General features: G+C 34.3%; 2 protein-coding genes and 1 pseudogene across 2 annotated transcripts; 1 reads left to right on the plus strand and 2 right to left on the minus strand.

Moving 5' to 3' along the window:
* Positions 1–448: 448 nt before the first annotated feature.
* LOC125596823 (glutathione S-transferase T3-like) lies at positions 449–1879 on the plus strand. The gene is made up of 2 exons (XM_048771837.1): positions 449–1254; positions 1445–1879. Exons 1-2 carry the CDS (start codon positions 449–451, stop codon positions 1482–1484), a joined length of 846 nt encoding a protein of 281 aa, XP_048627794.1. The 3' UTR covers positions 1485–1879.
* A 5610-nt stretch (positions 1880–7489) lies between these two features.
* On the minus strand, positions 7490–11038 carry LOC111211366 (G-type lectin S-receptor-like serine/threonine-protein kinase RLK1). Its single transcript, XM_048771835.1, has 2 exons — positions 10320–11038; positions 7490–9552 (listed from the first exon to the last, which is right to left on the minus strand). Exons 1-2 carry the CDS (start codon positions 10851–10853, stop codon positions 7603–7605), a joined length of 2484 nt encoding a protein of 827 aa, XP_048627792.1. The 5' UTR covers positions 10854–11038; the 3' UTR covers positions 7490–7602.
* A 521-nt stretch (positions 11039–11559) lies between these two features.
* Positions 11560–14848, minus strand: LOC125596822 (annotated as a pseudogene).
* Between the last annotated feature and the right edge of the window lie 1458 nt (positions 14849–16306).

Genomic DNA, 16306 nt, shown 5'->3' on the forward strand with positions numbered 1-16306 from the left:
TTTGATCTAATGTTTATGCAGGAAGAGCTTCAAAGATGTAAACGAGAGTGTCGAGAAGCTCGAGTCTCTCTTTAGGTACGATACCACAACTGCCTAGTCTCTTTTCTAATAACTATAAACGAATAGTAGTGTATTTGTATTTGTATTTGTATTTGTATACCTCATAAATTGGTTCTAGTTTAGTAGAAGCTAGTTGTTTGGTTTCTCTGCATTGGTGGTAATTGCTAGTTAAGTAGAACCTATTTAGTTTGGTTTCTATCTTCATACCGCCATAGATTTGATTGTTTTAAATGGCTGTTACCGTGATTTGATTGGTGTTTAATGCAAGTAGTTAGCTTTCTACCTTCCTCACTGCTCGGTTTTAATTGGCTTTTAATGTTTGTTAGTTTAATCTTGCCTATTTAACTATCTGTGTTGCTATTAGAGTAACACAGAGCAATCTCTAAACATGGATAAACAAACTAGTTATGTAAACCTCAGCTTTAGTCAATCTCAGACTACAGTGGACCTTGAATCACCCGAACCTTATTGGTTCGGTACCCAAGGTCCTGATGAGTCAGTTCTCGAGTCTCCTCTCAACTCTGCTTTCGGCACTAGTGCCAAGGAGAGGAGGAAATGGTCCCCGAGGGAGGACAAAATCCTTATTGGTGCTTGGCTTAACACCAGTAAGGATGCGGTGGTGAGCAATGACCAGAAAGCTGGTCGCTTCTGGAAGAGGATTGTCGACTACTACAACAACTGCCCGCAACTGGTGGGAGCAACACCTAGAGAGCTGAATCAGTGCAAGCAGAGGTGGGCTAGGATTAACGAGCAAGTCAGCAAGTTCGTTGGATCATATGACGCGGCTCTGTGGGAGCAGAGAAGTGGTCAAAATGATGATGACGTGACGAAAGCTGCTCTAGAGTACTTCTTCAATCGTCACGGGACCAAGTTTGTCATGGAACATGCATGGAGGGAGTTGAGGCATGACCAGAAATGGGCCTCCACCTATGTGGGTAAGGACGGTGGGAATGAAAAGCGGAAACAAGTTGATATAGAAGAAGAAGTGGGAGAACCAGAGGGTAGACCTATGGGGATCAAGGCTTCTAAAGCTGCTGCTAAGAAGAAGAAGAATGGTAAAGAAGAGTCGTTGTCACAGATTCAGGCCATAATGGAGATGAAGTCAAAAGTGTCAAAGCAGAAGTTGCTTGAACGTCTACTTAGCAAAAAAGACCCACTCACTGAGATGGAAACATCTCTTAAGCTCAAACTCAGGTCTGAGATGTTATGAGGTTAGGTTGCATAGTTAGCGTTCGTATTCAACCTATGTGTCGAGTAGTTACATGTTGTTTGATTGCATAGTTAGCTGTATTGAACCTATGTGTGGAGGAAAAGTAATAACTCTTGTCTTTCTTTCAGTTTAATGTGTTGAGCAAAAGTAATAACTATGTGTGTACTCTTTCAGGTTCAGCAGTAGGGTCACGGGTGTTGCAATGCACGGGTGAAGATTGTCACGGGCTGTGAAGAACTCAAAGTCACGGGTGCTTCTGTTTTTCTAGCATGTGAAGATTGTCACGGGTGCTTATGTTTCACGTTAATGTAGTATAAGTAGTAGTCATTGTTGTTTAAACTATGTATCTCGTTCTCCTATGCACTTTCATCATTCTAACTTTGAAAATTATTATATCCATAAAACCGGACATCTAGCCAAAGTTAATTGAATATCAAAGTATATATAATCCATTTATCAGTGTCTGGCCAGATAATCAAATGTTTAATCGATTCTAGCAAATCGTAAGTTTTGTTTTATCACCCCCAAACTAGGCCTGAGACTTTTATCCGAGATTCGGATTCGATCCGAGATTCGATCCAGATCCGATCCGAAAATCCGGATATCCGGAAGGGCCGAATCCGGAATCCGGATCCGGATAGTAAAATGTTGGATCCGGATCCGCATATCTTAATTTTTAGTCCGAATATCCGGATTCGTAAGTTTTATTAATAACTATTTCAAAAATAGTAATATCTATATATAAAAATTAATTTTAGTTAATATATTTTCATTTTTATAATAGTATATATAAAATTTATGTAAATTTTGTAAACATAGAAATAATTAAAAACATTTTATATATTTTTATTTTTAAATTATTTTTAATATTTTATATATATTAATATTATTTTTTATTTAATTTAAAGATCCAAATCCGGATCCGGATATCCGCCGGATATTACAATTTTTAAAAAGATATCTGACACCCGGATATCCGAGAACCCCTGATCCGGATAAAGATAGTAAAATTATGGATCCGCCAGATAAGGATCCGGATCCGGATACCTTAAAATTGCCAGGATACCCGATCCGTTCCAGACCTACCCCAAACACTGGTGTACCAAACTAAATACTATAAATAGTTATTAAACTCTCTACCCATCCCAATCCTCCAGCATATATCAAGTTGACCATATATATCATCCTCTTTATTTTTTGAACTGGCTTTCATATATCATCCTTTGAGCACAAGGATACATTTTACCATCCATCATAATCTGAAAGGTGCAATTTTATCATATAATATGTCAATTTAATCATCTCAAGAAATTGGGGTAGGTGACTTCTTTCGATAATCTAATTTGTCCCAAGACTCCCAACAACTCCCAAATGCCCAATGAGCTATTTATTATTTTTGGTCTCTTACCTTTATTGTTTGTTCGTACTCTCTAAGTTATCACCTTCACTTACGCTGTTACTATTTATGTAGGTTTGAAAACTATGTAATGTTTTTTTTTGTTAAAAAAACTTTGTAAAGTTTAGTTTTATGATTTAGAATTTAGGTATCTAATTTTATGGCAGTGGTTGACGATGAAAGTTATTATGATAATGTTGTACATGATATTTTTTCAAATAAAGGATTAAACTCATGTCTATTAAAGAACCAGACCTAATTTCTGGATAGAAAGTGTAAATTCTGGATAGAAAGTGCAGTCTACAACAGGTTATCTTGCGAGTATTCATGCGGACGGATCTGCAGCTCTTGTGAACAGAACAATGTGATTTAATTTCTGCAAGAAGATAATTAAATCCATAATGTGTTAGCATCCAGAACCCGTCTACTACCGCTGGACCATAAGTTTTAAATAAAACTTATGGTTAAATTTTTGCTAAATGCCTGGTACACATTTATATTACCAAAAACCACTTCGATTTTAAAAAAAAATCGGGACAATGTATGTAGAGAATAACAACATTTCAAACATTAGAAAAATACTTACAAAATTTTCAAAATGTAATTTTATAAACTTTATTAAAATTTATATTTAGAAAATTCAAAAGTTCAAAGACTTTAACAAGTTTCCGGTAGTCTGAATTCTTGTTTTGCTCATAGCCGGACGTGATGCGTATAAGGCCCATTGCCACTTGTTCCTTTTTACAGCGCGTGTTTAATGCATTTTTTTTATGTAAGGAAAAGACAAATTGTTAGTTAGTAAATCAAGATTGAGAAAAGTCACTGTCTATTATTTCTAGTCCCATATATATTAATACTGAAACATTTAAAAAATTATAACATGTAATTTGTACTAATTAATAAAATATTATGCTGAGTTGACACGTAATTGAAATACTAATTTTGCTTACACGGCGGCTTGAAAATCAATTGAAAATTTTGTTGGTCCAAAATTAAATTGTTAGAAAATGTTATATTGTATAGTATGTCCATTATGAACCATTCATTTATAAAATTGAAATTGTTATATACTCTTTCCTTAAATAAAAGCTACGAAATAACCTAATGTGATTAAAATATATATGTCAATTAATGATTTTAAATAATAAAGATTTGCTAACAATCTATATACTTTCTATCATTTTTTTAATTATTTATTATTAAAATAAATTACACAATTACATTAATCATATAATAAAAATTTAGATTTTTATTTGTAGATGCTGTATTTTGAATTTTTCAAAACGAGTATAAATTACTAAAACTGTTAAAAGTCTCACATAAATTTTTGTGATCAAGGTTTAATTTTTTTTCTATAATATGATACAATGATTATAAAATCATATGAATAATTTTTTTTTATTTTTATAGGTGTTTATGTTAATATATATATTGAAAAGTTAATATTTTGATTTTGAAATCTTCATTTTTTTAAAAAAGATTATAAATTATTGAAACCACTAAACATTTCACATTAAAAAAAATCATTGGTGAAATATTTTGTTACACAAATATGCAAATAATCATAAAATCATATGACTAGAAACCTCATTTAATAAATATCCATATTAAAAGTATACTATATATATATATATTAATATCATTTAAATTTAAAACTATATCATATACGATAGATAAAATTAATTGTTTTGAATTATTTACCCTAAAATGATTGTGAGGAAACAAGAGTGGTCGTTTGATTTATATGTACACGTCAATTGATTACATAATAGTAATTGATTTCTTAGTTAGTTAATATATAATAATTATTTTATTATTTCATAATATGCAGAAAAATATAAAATAAGTAATAAATATAAAATATAAAATATTTATTTTGCACAAGGCGCTGATCTTAACCTAAATATGTATCTTTTTTATAATTTTAAATCTTAAACATTTTCTAAATTTGAGGCCAAAACAAAATAACGAAATGAAAATAAAATAAAAAATCAATATTTGTATCGAGCAATAACCAAAATGAAAAAACAAAACAAAAATGAGAAAAATATTGAAGATATATAAGATTGGCACGTGAACGTAAACTTCTCATAACCATAATTAACTTTTAAATTGCTAAATCATGATATAAAACCGAGATGACATAGTTTCATTGTAACCAAATAGTAGACCTGAGATTCTTAAGCCTAAACGTTAGGTTCTTATGCGATAAGTAATTTTTTGACCTAAAATATTTTTTTTAATGGAATCAGCTCATTAGTAAACAAATTATGTAATTAACAAAAAAAAAATTAAAAAATTGTTTAATGGCAAAAAAATATTAATTGGGTCAAAAATATAAATTTTATTTTTCCATTCAATATTTCTTAAATAATTTTCATATAAATTCACCATGCGCAAGCCGCAAGTTTTATCCTAGTAATCATTATTTTTAATCAAATTAAAAAAAAATAATTTGCACCTTTTAAGTATTTCTGTTACCATTTTAGTAAAAATTATTTTTCAAGTGTAGTATGATATTACAGCACACTATGTCACTATGAAAGATGTATGGGAAGATTTTAGAAAATTTAAATATGAAATAAAACTAATTAACATAACAAATGAATGGCATGATCGTTGATAAAAAATGAATAGTATGATGTAATTCTGTACACATTCAAGGTTAGTTTATAATATACGAAATTGCCTACACTAGCACGTTTCTAATACTGTCTATATTAACCACATTTAACCTTATTTCTTAAAGACGTAAATAGAAACTTATAAAATTTAGGGTTAATTAATCTAAACTTATGGTTTAGATTTTGAGGGGTGAGGTTATGGAGAGTGGAGTTTTGGAATGTGAGATTTAAGATTTTAATAAATATATAAGTAAATACTGATTTTTTTTAAAAAAAAATTAAAAATTAGATTTAAAAATAATTTTCAAATTTCAAAACAAAATTGGAAAAAAACAAAAAAATCGAAAATATTTTAAAAAAATCAAAAGTATTTTTTTTAATAAAAAAGTTTGAATTTCAAAACGTATAATTCAAGAATTATAAAAAGAAAATTTACTTTAAAAAAATAATTACTTATATTTATATATACATATAAAGCAATGATATAATGATTTTTTGCCTCTTTAATAAAAAAAGTATTTGTGAAGATGTCTTTTTAATGAAAGTAAACATGAATTGCAGTACAAAACTTGTGGTAAATTTGAAATTATCCCTTATAATATTGCTGAAGCGTATAAATGATATTTGGAAAATAATATTATTTGATGAAAAAACAAAACATACACTATTGGTATCTCAATTATTTTGATTCTTGATCTGATTTTGATATCATACTTTTATGTCTCCCACTTGATTAGGTATATAAAGTCCCTCGTTCTTTCTGTCGAATAATAACTAATGAAGTATATTTAATACATTGTAGTGGTTAGAAGATGTATAGGATCGTGTAATCTTGTATTCTTATAGTTTGTTTTAGACGACAACGCGATTTGATATGAGTAGGATGATTTCATTTATGTTTTTACAATGAAAAGCATATATTCCTTAAATCGTATTTTAAAACAACAGTTAGATGTTATTACATCTTTTAATTTAATTCCATTTATATACATTGTATGCTTATGTTAACTCACATCTTCAAGAGAAAAAGTATAATATGTTTTTTTTTGTAAAAGATAAAGTATAATATGTTGGCATGTTGCAATATGACAGATTCTAAAACTGTATTTAGAAAAGTCAATTTTATCTATACTATTACTTAGGAAATGATTTAGCTTATTTGTCGTGATTTCCATGATAACTCTATATTAAAATATGTTTTAAAAATTATAGTATATATATCGGTAAAATAAGTTAATGTTTATTAATTATCTTAAATATCATGATAAATATATATATTAACATAAAAATTTATTAATTATACTATAAGCTGAGTCATTAATTTATTAATAGTCAAATTGGCGTACCTGTGTTCCATGACTAAGTTAAAACCTAATAAAAACATGACAAATAAACAAAATTGACTAAAATCATGGAAAACATGACAAATAAGCAAAATCAAAATAATTATATATCTAATTACATATTTTATAGTTATATTATTTAAATTAATAAATTATGGACTCAACTAAAAACTATTATAAATTAATGACTCAGCTTAAACCTAATTAAAACATGACAAATAAACAAAATTACCTAAAATCATGGAAATCATCATAAATAAGCTAAATAAATTCATAAATAATAGTATAGATTAATTAATATTATCATCATATCATCTGGATGTCAAAAAAAAAAAAGTAAAATGAAATTGATGTTTGCTGCTAAAAAGTAATTTCGTATTATGCATTAATATATCATCATCATCTGACAAATAAATCGTGCTCAAAGGCCAGTTAAAAAAAAAGGTGCTCAAACTTGTTATGATAATGTTCACGTTTTAGAATTTTGTGGTAAGAGATTCCTTTTCTAATAAACTGGTATTAATATGAATATGAATCATGACTACATCAATTTATTCGGCAAATTAAAAGAATAATCAAATCAACGATACTAGCTTTTCTGCTTCAACTCAGCTCCACATGATATTCAGTTCAACTCAGCTCCGCATGATATTCAGAACCTATAAAGCAGTTCAAACTAATTAGTATTAAATAGAAGTGCAGCTCACTTGTTTGAGATATTAAACAGTTCAAAAAATAATCAAATCAATCTTTGAGATATTTATTTTTCTTTGGGAACAGATATGATATTAATAATTAAACATGATTAAACGTGTTTGATGTTAAACTATAGTGTGGTTTATAGAAGTCGTTGATGTATGTTTGACATATGATTAACGTTGGAAGGGTCTAATTACAAAGTATAAAAGTCGTTGATACAAAGTCTCTAACTACGCAACACAAATAAATCAAACACGTGACACAGGAAGATTAATTAGACATAGACTCAGCACAGGTGAACGTATTATAGGGAGAAGGGTTTGGAGGATCATTAACTTGAGCCACGCCTTCAAGCATCTGTGTTACGTTTCTCATGTTAGGCCTCTTCCCTGGCTCTTCTTGTATACACCATATCCCTATTTTCACATATCTCTCCACCAAGTCCATATTGTCTAATGCCTCTAAATCTTCTTTGATTAGATCTTTCAACCTCCTTTGTCGGAAACAGTCGTACGCCCAATCTATAAGAATCACATTATCCTCTAGATCAACAGCTTTCTTGCAGCACACGATTTCCAAAAGCATGACTCCGTAGCTATAGACATCGACTTTGGATGTAATGGGACTGTTCCTGAACCACTCTGTCGCCACATAACCCTTTGTTCCGCGGATGTTGGTGAGCGTATGCGTTTGGTTTATCATCAGAAGCTTGGCTAAACCAAAATCCGAGATCCGAGGATTGTTATGCTCGTCTAGAAGAATGTTCTGCGGTTTTATATCGCAATGTATGATCTGCTCGCTGCACTCTTCGTGTAGATACAAGATCCCACGTGCAACCTCAACCGCGATTCTCCTTCTATCTTCCCAGCTAGGTCTTGGACGCCTGAAGAGAAAACCGGCTAACGTCCCATTAGGTAAGAGCTCGTAAACGATCAAACGGCTCTGCCCTTCGTCGCAGAAGCCAATTAGCTTCACTAGGTTCTTGTGGTGGATCTGACCAATCACTTTGACCTCATTCTTGAACTCTTTCTCGCTTTCTTGCGCAACACGGTCTAGTTTCTTGACAGCCACGTTGACTTCAGAATCACCTGAAACTTTTAAAACTCCTTTGTACACGATCCCGAACGCTCCTCTTCCGAGCTCTTCCACGAAATCTCCTGTAGCCACCACGAGATCTCTGTACGTAAAGACTCTCAGATTCAAGTCAGTAGCCGTAGCAGCACCACTATATCTTCTTTGGTTCGGTTTTTTCGCCATCCTCTTCTTGTTTCTGTTCATATAAAGCAATATGAAGTTCACCAAAGCTGAAGTTCCAAGCAGAACAGAACAAGTGATGATCAACCAGTCACGGCCTTTGCCTCTTCGTCCAGTATTTGGAACACCCGCAGTGAGTTTTCGAACCTTAATGAAAGTATCGCTTCCACCGGTCGGAGATCTGTGACCATAAGACAAGGGAAACTTCTTCTTCCAACAAATTGTTCTGAAAACAACCGCAGCACAGAAACAGTCGTTAAGACAAGAAGCTTTACATCTTTCTTCATCGTAGTTTGAGTACTTCTTGTAATCACCAGACGGCCAATTAGTCTTCTCCAAAGTAACAAACTCGTAGAGACTTACATCAGTTTGGTTACTCTTCGCTCCACAACTATGCATCTCAAAATCTGGCTTGCAATCACCATAGCTATCACTAGGATCACTCAACACAAACCTCTCAGGACATTGACATCTTGGCCTTTGGTTATCTCCTAAACTGCATATATTATTAAACCCACAAGCCAAGTTCCCAACCTCGTTAGCAGCAAGGTCCGTTCCAAAGCCTTTTGCGCATATATTCTCAGGCTGAGACCAAGCCCATCTCCACCCACCATCTCCTCCCTTGGGATGGTAGTACTGAGCAAAAACACCGTCGAAATGTAGAACAGCACGGTGGTAGAAGTCTTTAGAAGATACGGGAACGTCTTCTTTGAGATAGAATCTCGAGTTGTTCCTTTGAAGAATATACATGTAGCCTGACTCGTTGAAAACTAGCTGAGTCCCGGGGTTTTGATTCTTTGTGTTACTTGCGTAGTACGCAAAGTTTATATCGGATTCTAAAAGCGTCTCGGGGTTGAGAGTGAGAAGCCGTAGATCTCCATCGTTACCTAGATGTAGTCTGTATCTTCCTTTGCTGAAGCTTGTCTCCGTCAGGCGAGATGAGAGGTTCCTTCCAACTTCCATGCCCTGCATCATCATCAACATCCAATGGCGGAGGGAGAAATTTTTGTGACATGGGTCAATATAAATATAAACATTAAATATTATGCTTTACAAACATATCAAGTGCAATAACAAGAAGCTGAATCTGTATCACGGGGGTCATACGTACGTAGCATAAATTAAAATACTCCACTATACACCACTAATTAACTATGTAAACACCAACAAAATAAAAGTCATGTGGGTCAAGTGACCCCCCCTCCCAATGAATTGGCTCCGCCACTCTCAACATCGATCCTTAACATACAGCTTTTGACGACGAGAGTATAAAGGAGACTTATGATATTAGTTTACGTAATTGAATTGTGTCAAACTTAATGTCTAGTGTTTATGAGATAAGCTTTGTCCCGTTATTTGTTGCAGATGTTATTTATATCAATAATAGTTTTGTAAAATTGTAATTAAACGTCTTTAAAAATCAAAACCAATTGGTAATGAATGCATGCATTGATATCTTCTAAAACAATTTGAAACGCATGCATGGAGTATTACTCTAGTTTTAATCTTATTTTGTTTAAGTTTTAGTTGTGTAATTCCTAATAAGTTCACAATCTTTTATATATATATATATATATTTTTTTTTTATTTATTTATTTAAAGTAAACAGTCTATATGTTCATGTTTTATCTAATGGGAAAATGACATTCTAACTTGTAAACACGCAGACAAAAACAAAATGCTATATTCAGGTAGAGGTAATATCTGAGATTGCATAACAAAGATTAAAGTACCTGAGTAGGTAACAGAGTGTCGGTAGGATTTGCGAAGCTAGACCACAAAAACTCGCCGGAATCTTCTGTTGTTTCGCTTAACAGACCGAAGTTTCCAGCGTCATTTATGCGCCCTTGAGAAACAGAGCCATTACTTGGAGGAAGTGAAGAACTCCAGAGCTGTTGACCTCGAGGGTCAGTCAGAACCAAACCACGATCTGCGGTTAGTGTAACGTTCGAACCAGCAGGGACGAGGCCGGTTGTCGTATTGACTGCTTGTGCATGCCACACGATGGTTTTGTCAGGAATCTTGTCGAACCAAACGGAGAGAGTGAAACCATCGTTAGGTTGGATCTTGCGGAACCCGAAAGCAAAGTCACCGGAAGGGGAACGCCATGAGCTAGAGAATTGTTGGGACTCTGAAGCTGTGAGAGATTCTCCGACAGGAATAGATCCATTTATGATGTTCTGAGATGAAACTGTCAAGATAACACAAAGTGTTTGTAGTTGCAGGACAAGAAAAATATGGATTATCGAACACGAGAGGAATCCCATTTTGGTGAGGCAAAGATCATGAGATTATATGTATATATATAGATGAATCCCATTTTTCTGAAGCAAATAATGAGATTATATTTATTATTTTTATATGGTTTTAAATTGATTTGGTCGTTACTATTGAACGTAGAAAAAGTGTAGGAAGACTTGCTGAATGGTTTTTTTTGGTTGAGAGTCAATGGAGCAGATTTTGAAGAGTCAACTGAGCTTTTTTTATCCATACAGCTCTGAATATGTGCTCAGACTCTATAGAGTCTTTTAACGTGTGGAATAAACTGCGTACAAGTGTGTGGTTATTGTAGTTTGTATGTTTAATAAGACATTTCTCAATTGTAAACGTAAATGACTTTTGCTTCCCTAGGTTTTCTGAATAGCAAAAGATATTATCTTTATCTATATAAGTTGGGATATCAAATGCAAAGCTTAAACTAATCATCCTGTTAATGGAAAAGTCGTATTTTCTTACCAACCACTATTATATAAAATTAAGAGACATCAATCATGATCTTTTCAACTTTACTATTGTAACACCAGTAAATACTTGAGACTAACAGGTCAATAATGTATTATATTTGTGTGTTTCAATTTTTTTTTTTGTTGTATATGGTATTTGGTATTATGCAACTTCTTTAAATAAATGATGTGCATCATCAAAGATAATAACATATATTAAAAAAAAAAAAAAAAAGATAATAACAAGATGTTGATCCTTTGAAATGTAACTCATTTTTGTGATTCACATTTTCCCTTTACGGTACACATTTTTCCTTTACGGTACACATTTTTCCTTTACACCCATTACACTGGACCACAAGACAGATACTCATCACAAGACAATACACTATAAGGACAAGGGTTTGGAGGATCACGAACTTGAGTCACACCTTCAAGCATCTGTGTAATATTTCTCATGTTAGGTCTCAATCCTGATTCTTCTTGTATGCACCATATCCCTATTTTCACATATCTCTCTACCATCTCCATGTCCTCAATCGCCTCCAAATCGTCTTCGATTAGATCCTCCAACCTCCTGTCTCGGAAACAATCGTAAGCCCAATCGATGAGAATCACGCTTTCATCAAGATCGACGGCTTTCTTGCAGCACACGATTTCTAAAAGCATGACTCCGTAGCTATAGACATCTACTTTGGATGTAATGGGACTGTTCCTGAACCACTCAGGTGCAACATACCCTTTTGTTCCGCGGATGTTGGTGAGCGTATGCGTTTGGTTCATCATCAGAAGCTTTGCTAGACCAAAATCCGAGATTCTAGGGTTGTAAGACGCATCTAGAAGTATGTTCTGTGGTTTTATGTCGCAATGTATGATTTGCTCTTTACAATCTTCATGTAAATACAATATTCCGCGAGCAATCCCAACAGCGATTCTCTTCCTATCTTCCCAGCTCGGTCTCGGACGCCTGAAGAGAAAATCGGCTAGTGTCCCGTGTGGTATGAACTCATAGACTATCAAACGGCTATGTCCTTCGTTGGAGAAGCCAATCAGCCTCACTAGATTCTTGTGATGGATCTGACCAATCACTCTAACCTCATTCTTGAACTCTTTCTCGTTTTCTTGAGCAACACGGTCTAGTTTCTTGACAGCCACGGCAACTTCATCACCACCACTAATTGTTATAAATCCTTTGTAAACGATCCCAAAACCTCCTCTTCCAAGCTCGTCCATGAAATCTCCTGTAGCCACCACGAGCTCTCTGTATGTAAAGACCCTCAGATTCAACTCAACTGCGGTAGATGTCGCGGGACCGATATCTCTAGCTTGACTCCGTTTCTTCTTCCTCTTATTCATCCTTCTATATAGAGCAAGTAATATGAAATTAAAAAGAGCTGAAGTTCCAAGCAAAACCGAACAAGCGATGATCAACCAGCCGCTGTTTCTCCCTCTGTATCTGGTAACTGGAACATCCACAACGCCTTTTAAAACCTTAATGAGTGTATAGCTATCACGTCGATCATCGTGATTACCATTAGGTGCTCTCTGTCCAAAAGACAATGGAAACCTCTTCAACCAACATACTCGATCATTTCCGTAAACAACAGCAGCACAGAAACAGTCGCTAAGACAAGCATTTCTACACGTGTCTTCATCATAGTTTTTGTACCTCTGGTAATCCCCGTACGGCCAGTTCGTGCGGTCTACACGCATAAGCTCGTAAACATTAACATGCACGTTTTCAGTTTTGTTATTCTCTGGTCCACAAGTCTGCATCTCAAAATCCGGTTTGCAGTCACCGTACTCGTCACTAGGATCCATCAAGGAGAACTTCTCGGGACACTGACACTTCGGCCTCTGATCATCACCCAAAATGCATATACTATTAAACCCACAAGCTACATTACCAAGAGCTTCTTCGGAGCTCTTCTCACATATATTATCCGGCACAGCCCAAGCCAACTCCCACCCGTTGCTCCCCTGCTCTTTGGAGTGATGGTACTGAGCGAAAACCCCGTCGAAATGTAGAACGGCGCGGCGATATACGTCTCCAGAGGATACGGGAACGTTTTCTTTGATACCAAATCTTGTTGCGTTATCGCTTCGTAAAACATACATGTAGCCTGACTGGTTGAAAACTAATCTAGTCCCGGGGTTAGGTTCCGTCGTGCCGCTTTCGTAGTAGGAGAAGTATACATCTGTTTCCGCTAGAGACTTGGAGTTGAGAACGAGAAGTTTAAGATCTCCGTCGTCACCTAGATGTAGCCTGAATCTTCCTTTCTTGAAACTTGTCTCCGTTAGGCGAGATGAGAGATTACTTCCAATCTCTATACTCTGCATCATCACCGAGTCTATATATGCTTACAATAACGTATGAAATACTATTGGGTGTAACTGGTAACAACTAAAAGGAATATATGGAATGATATGAATTATAATTTCTGGAATTTAATGGAATGGAATCAACATTCCACTTATTCCAAAACGTTTTTGATTTGGAATGATTTTTCAAATGATAGTTATTTTTTTTTCTGGAATGTTATGGAATGAAATGGAATACACATGCATTCCATTTTTTAGTTGTAACTGGTGAATTTTTTTTTGGAATGCACATGAATCAAGCATTCTGGAAGTTTTTATTCCAAAAAACTGCATTCCAGTTGCAGCCTATGGTTTTATGTGAAACTTAAAAAAAAAAGATAACATGGTTATTTGACAAAAAATATATATCATTGTTTCTTTTCATCATTCAAAATTTTAATAAGAAAACCCTAGACAAAAGTATCTGCCTCAAGTTTGCTTATAAACCATGGAAGCTATATATGGACATTAGTTCCATAATCTCGCTCATACTCATAAACAGTATTTAGATATATTCCTATTTAAAGAATGAAATTCCGTACCAAAAGTGTTTTGACTCTGGGGCACAAGGTTTTTACTCACCCTAATTATTAACTTTTTTTATTGAATTATTAATTATACTACCCGTCGGTTTTGAAGTTAGTTATCATGAGAAAATTGACTCACCTGAGTAGGCAACAGAGTGTCGGTGGGATGATCGAAGCTCAACCACAAATCTTCGCCGGAATCTTTGCTCAGCAACCGGAAGTTTCCGGCGTCGGTTATGAGCCCTCGAGAAACAGAGCCACTACCTGGAGGAAGTGAAGAAATCCAATGCTGTTGACCTCGAGGGTCTGTGATGACCAGACCGCGATCTGGTGTTAATGTAACCTTTGAACCCTCAGGGACAAGACCGGTGGTTGTGTTGACTGCTTGTGCGTGCCACACGATGGTTTTATCAGGAATCTTGTCGAACCAAATGGAGAGAGTGAAACCATGGTTAGGCTGGATCTTGCGGAACCCGAAAGCAAAGTCACCGGAAGGGGAGCGCCATGAGCTAGAGAATTGTTGGGACTCTGAAGCTGTAAGAGATTCTCCGACAGGAATAGATCCATTTATGATGTTTTCAGACGAAACCAGAAGTGTTTGTAGTTGTAAAACAAGAAAAGATAAATCATCGAACAAGAGAGGAATCTCATTTTACTGAATGATCTTGAGATATATTACACAAGATTTATAATATATATAAGGTTAATATTTCGTTAATACTGAACGTATAAAAGGGTTAAGAAGACTCATCGAACGTTTTTCTTTCCATAAGTCAATGTATCAGTTTTTCAAGAGTCAACTGAGTATTTTCCTCCATGCAAATATATGGTTTACAAAAAAAGCTTTCAAAGGAAAAAAAAAGGTCTACAGCCATATAACGTGTGTTGTAAATAAGAGTACAAAGTGTAGTTATATATTTATTATGATAGGACCATTTATGAATTTTAAACGTAAAAGACTTTTGTTTCCTCGGGTTGAAGTTTGAATGGGAAAAACTTTTTTTTTGGACAAAAAGACTATGATTTTAAAATCGGGATATTAAATTGTTGTTCAAAGTACTCTTCATGCTATATATCAGGTATTTTGAATGGCAAAAAACTTGTAATATTTCCGATAGATTGAAATATTATAATTAAACATACGTTAAAAAAAATATTCAAGTATTCTTCATGCTCTATCGACAAGTCAAATGTTTTTGTCAAATGCCTCCATCTGACAAACCTCTTGATTGATTCCACATTCAAAGATTCGAATCATGTCTTTCAAGTTTCAACTATAAACTTAAGCTATTTTTTTTTAGTAAAAATGTTAAGTTTATTACCATTTTCAATTTAGACAGAATTTACAAAGATCACAAGAAGCAGATTTGCAGAAAAATTAAATCTAAACACAACAACAAAAAACGGAAATTGAAAAAACGGAGGAGACCCCAATCACGCACAACATCGAATACATAGCATTGCCTTGACTGAAGGGAGAGGAAGCAAAGTTGCCTAATGCAACCGTTGAATGAAGCAGGCCGCTTTAAGCCCAGGAGCACGAACCCGGTAGATTGGCCCCATACCCGGTGTCCGCCTCAGAAGATGAGCGGCCAAGTCACCCAAACCTCCAAACCGGGAAGGCCACCACGCTCAGACACCGCCGCTGTTGGTTCTCACACGTGCGTGCGTGTGGGTTCTCAATGGTAAACTTACGCTATTACCATTGAGTCCAACCGTCTAGCTAGCTATCAGCATATACAAAGAAAAATCTTAAATTTAATTTGTTATAAATTTGCTATGGAATAGATCTTTCCTAAATCCGTTATCGGTTCTAGGTGAAAGTTGGTTTCTAAAGTTATGGTTTTCTTTTTTAGTTGTAGTTTCTTAGCTTCTGGGTTTGTCCGGTTAATGACTCCGGTTTCTATCCGGCTTATGTATCTCGTGGCCAGTGCCGTGCTTAGAACAATCGGGGCCTAAGGCAAATATAATTCATTTTAACAAAACCAAATTCTACATAGATAATAATAATAACAACTAAATAATAATATAAATAATATTAGTATAATAATAATATTTTAATATAAGTTGACAAATAAAACTGGGTTTTTGTTATTTCATAATTTGAAA

This window comes from Brassica napus, unplaced genomic scaffold (genome assembly GCF_020379485.1).
Source record: "Brassica napus cultivar Da-Ae unplaced genomic scaffold, Da-Ae ScsIHWf_1298;HRSCAF=1853, whole genome shotgun sequence".
Lineage (NCBI taxonomy): Eukaryota > Viridiplantae > Streptophyta > Magnoliopsida > Brassicales > Brassicaceae > Brassica > Brassica napus.